The sequence below is a fragment of the Actinia tenebrosa genome, unplaced genomic scaffold (genome assembly GCF_029948245.1).
Source record: "Actinia tenebrosa isolate PJP-AT-01 unplaced genomic scaffold, QUT_ActTen_1.0 PGA_scaffold0__85_contigs__length_37466705, whole genome shotgun sequence".
Classification (NCBI taxonomy): domain Eukaryota; kingdom Metazoa; phylum Cnidaria; class Anthozoa; order Actiniaria; family Actiniidae; genus Actinia; species Actinia tenebrosa.
In genome coordinates, this window is record NW_028292569.1 from 16,200,753 (window position 1) to 16,206,609 (window position 5,857).

The 5,857-nt window shown below is 38.8% G+C and overlaps 1 protein-coding gene across 1 annotated transcript; it reads right to left on the reverse strand.

The window, feature by feature from the left end:
* Positions 1–805: 805 nt before the first annotated feature.
* Positions 806–5,653, reverse strand: LOC116301632 (uncharacterized). The gene is made up of 8 exons (XM_031710720.2): positions 5,362–5,653; positions 5,039–5,122; positions 4,498–4,558; positions 4,142–4,234; positions 3,658–3,743; positions 1,835–2,760; positions 1,691–1,737; positions 806–1,075 (listed from the first exon to the last, which is right to left on the reverse strand). Exons 1-8 carry the CDS (start codon positions 5,479–5,481, stop codon positions 1,014–1,016), a joined length of 1,479 nt encoding a protein of 492 aa, XP_031566580.2. The 5' UTR covers positions 5,482–5,653; the 3' UTR covers positions 806–1,013.
* Between the last annotated feature and the right edge of the window lie 204 nt (positions 5,654–5,857).

A 5,857-nucleotide genomic window follows, 5' to 3' on the forward strand; every position in this document is an offset into this window, starting at 1 on the left:
TTTGATTTTGCGGTTTGATCTGATAGCCAAGGAATGGTTTCTTTGTTTTGGACTCGTGACCTTGAATTTTGTTCCTCTGTTCTGTAGTCTCACATCATTTGTGATCGATCAAGGGAAGTTATTCTGCATAGTCAAGTCGAAGGTTGGATCAGTTATTTTTATTCCGTTTATTATGGATAGAGAGTTATCTGGCAACAAATTTGTACGAATCACCTTCCCGTTAAGTTTTTTCCACATTGTTTTTGGTATATGTTTAATTAAGTAGTGAAATGAAGCATTGGATGTTAATAATGTCAATTGGATTCGTGTCGAAAGTCGTAAAACATGTCACTGACGACTAAGAAAAACCATTTCAATGTCAAGCATACGGAACTGCATCTCACAAGGAAACATTTTCAATGTCCGAGATATGAAAAATTGGATGTTACAAGAAAACCATTTCAATGTCCGAGATATGAAAAATTGGATGTTACAGGAAAACCATTTCAATGTCCGAGATATGAAAAATTGGATGTTACAGGAAAACCATTTCAATGTCAATAGATATGAAAAATTAGATGTTACGAGAAAACCATTTCAATGTCAATAGATATGAAAAATTAGATGTTACGAGAAAACCATTTCAATGTCAATAGATATGAAACATTGGATGTTATGAGAAAACCATTTCAATGACAGTAGCGATATGAAACATTGGATGTTAAGAGGAAAAAAAAATTTTTTTTAATACTCTGACGAAGGTGTTTAAGTTTTCTTGTTATTCACTTTTTTAATAAAATATAGGTTTTTACCAGACCACCAAGAATACCTTTAAACGTTTTTATTCTTTTTATGTTACACTGACTTCATCAACCTGGATAATAATGATTTTCGCCGAATATACAGAGCTAGAGCTATACTAAAAAATACTGACACCACCCCTCATAGGAGGTTACGTCACATCATTTCAGGTACATTTGTGTGCTCCTCAGGTTTGTGCTAAAAACTCCACTGTCACTACTCTGGACGGGAGTTTATGTCACGTCTTCAATAGAGTCAGTATGATCATCTCTATGCCCGTGGATCCAGTCTTCCTCTGAAGTAAAAATAATTGTAAACAATATAAGGTAAACATTCGCAACTTTACGATTACCATGGCAATGAACACCATGGTTACGCTCATTTAACCAATGAAGTCATAGGGAAAGAAAGAGAAATGAAATATTTCATGTTTTAACCAGTCAATCTGAAAAAAGGAACCTACAAATGACGTCACTGCAAAACTGAGATGTCACCGTTATTAAGCGCTTTTTAGCAAGGTTTTTTTTTTTTTTTGGTGGACTGGAAATCCATAATGTCAAGAGGAAAAGGGACACCTGAGTTTTGCAAATTTTTTTCGATACTTCATTTTATAGTTCCGTTTAGTGACCACGAATAATAGTTCCAGGCCGAGGCAGGAGTTGCCGCGCACGATAAAAAGTATAGTTTTGCTATGCGCGGAAACTCCAGCCTCGACTTATAACTATTATTCGTCGTCACTGAACGGAACTATAAAATTGAGTATTGTGGTTGACTATATTCTTCTCAGATTAGCTGGAAATGGAGAGATGAGTGAATGGCTGTGTGGATGTATGGACGACTAGATGGATGAATGGACCGTGGCCATATGGAAGGAAGCAATATTTAAGAACAAGCTTAAAACCTCACGCACCTTGACATTTTCTACTGCAATAAAATCGAGTTCTTTTACCATGGCACCTGCATCAAGACAAAGAATACTAAACTTAAAACACTACCATGCTTCAATAACAAAATATTATCTCACTTTTGGGCTTCTTATAGAGCATTCACTTACTTTTGACATTTTTTGAATTTTTTCGGTTCGGGTTCTACCACTCTGCAGTTTGCGCATGCGTGCCTCTTCACTTTTTCCCCTGTAACAGCATCAAGATCAAACCTTGGCCATTGATCAGCTCCATTCAACGATTTCTTCTTCTCCATCTCCGCTCTCTGCGCTTTCCGTATATATTCCTTGCAATTTTTCAATCTTTTCGCATCTTCCTTACTGAGACTCTTCTTATTAAGCTGGTCGAACTCTACATTGGGATGAGGTTTGTCCAAAAGGAACATTTTCCTGACCTGTTCGTAATTTTTATCGCTGCTACTCATTGGTACCTTATCGCTGTCCTCTTCGCCGTCTCCGTCCTCTTTCGGCTCCAAGCCTGACTCGCAAGCTTTCACGTACATCTTCGCCTTCAGGTCTTCCTCTTCCTTTCTGGATTTTTTCTGTACATTCGAGGTTGAGTCACTTGTTTCCACTACAGTCTTACCAATCTCTGAATCATCACTTTTCTTTGGAAATCCAAAATATTCGGAAAGAGAAAGGCCTACGTCTTTCGGGGTTTCCTCTTGTGCATCTGTAGTCTTGGTATCGCCACTCGTAGAATTATCCGTTTCTGTATTCATGCTAAGCTTTCTGCCAATTTCAGCAAAATCAGGAAAGTCATCGAAGCCATAGGTTCGAGGATGATACTCCAGAAGTTTTCGAAACTGGTAATTAAACTCTTCCATGTCAAGTTGTTTTTGAAATTCCTTTCTCTCTTCCGCATCTGTCAACGGCCTTCTTTCTTTCCTGCCTTTTCCTCTGACTTCTCTCGGTGGTTTGGTGACGATTTTCAGCTGGGCAACTACTGGCTCGATATTGTCAGCGTCGAGCCAACGACGGAGATATCGACAAATCGACCCGCCAAACTTGATGTGAAGTGGAAGAACGCAGACGACCTGTGCAATGACAAACACAACGAGACGTATGCATCATGGCGTCAGTTAATCAAAAACTACCGCGATGCTTGGCGGCTTCTCTTTGAACTTTGTATTATTGTATGATTTGAATTATAATTAGTGCTAATTAGCGAACAAAGGACAAGAAAACGTCAGACAAATGCAAGACAAACGAACCTCGTTCCAGAAGTTGATTTTTGTGGAGGGAGGAAAACATGGGTGACGTAGCGGTGTGAGCGCTCGCATCTCACCAATGCGAACCGAGTTCGAGTCCCGACGAGCTCGGTATTGTATGTGAGTTGAGTTGTTTGTTGGTTCTCTCCTGTGCTTCGAGAGTTTTCCGGGTTCTCCGGCTTTCCTCCCTCCGCAAAAAAACAACTTCTAAATTCCACTTGGAATTCCACTGGAATCCACTGTTAATCCCATTATATATTCTAAAAACCGGAGAAAATCCCTCGGAGCGCAGGGAAGCACCGACAATCAACTCTACTGATACCACATCAAAATCGAGGGTCGAACAAGGGTCGCGTTAGTAAGAGGCAAGCGATCTCACCACTATGCCAAACACGGCATCTGCCTTGTGTACCGGGGACTGTGATAAAAGGGAACGCCGAAGCCAATATCTCCCCACGATTATCGTACGCCGGTCGTGCCGGTTCGGAAGCTAACAGCGTGGCATTTTCCTAAAGGTAATATTTAACTCCAGCTTGAGCAGAGGTATAAGGTGACGTGGAATGTCCTACAGTGGTCAGTAAACTACACAAAAACCCCTTCTTTAGCGATGCGCAGGTATGACAAAAATGCTAAAGATGAAGCAGTTAAAAAATAAATAAATAATAAGAAAAGAACTTACAGCAAGTGCAGTTATTTAGCATTATTTTAAAAACTCGTACTAACCTTTAAACAAGTTCCTTTCTCACTTGGCTGTCCAAAGAGCCTTCGGAAAGTATCTCTAGTTTCCTTGTGGAAAAAAGGGTCTTTGGCTGCAAAAGAATGAAATAATGGTATAAAAACATGGAAGCATGGGTGACCAGTGTGCATTGCCAGTAAATGCACTCTCACCACTGTAACCTGGGTTTAATTCCTGGCCTTGGTGTCATAATTATGCGAGTAGAGTTGGATCTCTCCTGTGCTTCAAGGGTTTTATAAAGTCAGGGCAAAGCCATCTCAATAATCGAATTGGAATTTTCAAAGTCAGGGCACAGCTATCTCAAATATTGATTTGAAATTTAGCATGTTACGCTTTCCTAATATTACCTTGGTAACAAACTCTCCTCACATGCGAAGCTGAGTGCAGGAAATCAAACCTGCAACCTCAAAAGTGAAGCATGTGTACTACAGCTACACAACCTTTGATTCCCAATGACATGAATATACTTACAGTAAGAGTTGGCACCCATGTACTGTAAATTGTGTCTATTCTGGGCAAGGATTACTGCATCCATAACTATACTCTTAGCAGTGCTCACTTTTCCTATGAAAAAATGCATACAGAAAAAAAGATATAGCTGATCTAACACTTGAATACTGAAAAAAGCAAGGCATTGAGAACTTCGGGGAGAGGGGGGGGGGGTGAAAGAATAGACCCCTTGCATGTGACGTCAAAGCAGGCTCAATTTGGAGGAACAAAACAAAAGAATTTCAATCTCATGAGAATTGGAAACTTATTGTTATGTTCTCCAGATGGAGCTGCATTCCAACATGCTGCATTTACAATGTGCATTCCAATGTGCTTACCATTTACAAAGTTCTCATCATACTGTGCAATAGCTTCATCTAGAAAGTCCCAGTTGTCATTCTGTGATGTGATTCAATAGTAAATTATAAGCGGCCCTCTCCCATTGCATAAATCCTCACCTCATATAAGTTTGTTATGGGATTCAAGAGTAAATTATAAGCCTCTCCCATGCGGGGGGGGGGGGGGGGGTACTCTTGCCCATTTAGGGTATGGATGTGCTGCAGAGCCCTCTGAACCCTGACCCTGTTCCAGAGAGGAGAGAATGTGATTTCATATACCCTGTTCCAGAGCGAGCGTAATTTTATATACCCTGTTCCAGAGTAGAATCACTGAAAACCATACCCTGTTTGGCAGCACGTACCCGTATAGCGAATATAGGGGAGTACCATGGCAGCCATGTTGGAGGATATAACAAAAGAATTCATTGACAATTCTTTTGTTAAATTCATCCAACATGGCGGCTATGAAAACCATCAATAGTATACATTATATAGACATTTTTTTACATTAGAACAAATTCTATGATAAATATAGAAATACCTTTGCCGGACAGCCCTTCATACAGCCATGTGTCAGTGCAAATGTCTTAAACTTTTCCACAAACTCTTTTTTCTTCTCTCTTGACTGAATTAACACAAGATCATCAAAATCAAAAATACTGCTTAACAGAAATATTTTAATATTATGGTTAAAGTATAGATTTATTGTGATTCGAATATCATGATTTAAAAATCGAATACAATCGAAGTTGAAATCTCAAATATTTTTTCAAAACAAATCTATCTAACATTTTTCCCCTCAAAGATTAGGACTCTCTATTTTAAAGGATGATATATATTTTAGAGAATATTTTTATTTCATACCTGGTCTTCAAGCATTCTTTTAAAAGCACCGGTATGTTTTTTAAAGAAATCATAGTCCGATGGACTAATGTCTTGGTCGAACAGATCAACATCTGATAAACTAAATATGACTTCTCGCATGTTTAAGCCCTTATAATCCTTTCCAACAACACCAGCCGCTTCAGTAATAGTTCCTTCGTCTATGTGGTTATAAACAGATCCTATAGTTTAGATATTAATGGAGAAATAAAGGCAGAATCGAGGATGTTCGTCTAACAATACTGGAAGACGCCATATTGACTTTCATTTTCGATTTAGCAGACGAGAAAGACTGGGGCGAGTTATTTTGTAACGATGACGTCACATCTTCACGCGAAAATTCACTCAAAATTTACGGCGTGTTATCGCAACGTTTATCTTTGAACTCCAAGATTTCTCAGTTATTAATAATAATATTGGTATATTAAGATTCATTTTGGGTCAAACCAGAATTTCAAGTTAAATATAAAGTACAAAG

Bases quoted from the DNA above. Each gene is read 5' to 3' on its own strand.
- LOC116301632 (XM_031710720.2), bottom strand. From the start codon at position 5,481: ATGCGAGAAGTCATATTTAGTTTATCAGATGTTGATCTGTTCGACCAA. The intron at 4,235-4,497 runs GTAAGCACATTG...ATTTTTTCATAG, and splicing joins TGATGAGAACTTTGTAAATG to GAAAAGTGAGCACTGCTAAG. The intron at 1,738-1,834 runs GTAAGTGAATGC...GTCTTGATGCAG, and splicing joins AAATTCAAAAAATGTCAAAA to GTGCCATGGTAAAAGAACTC.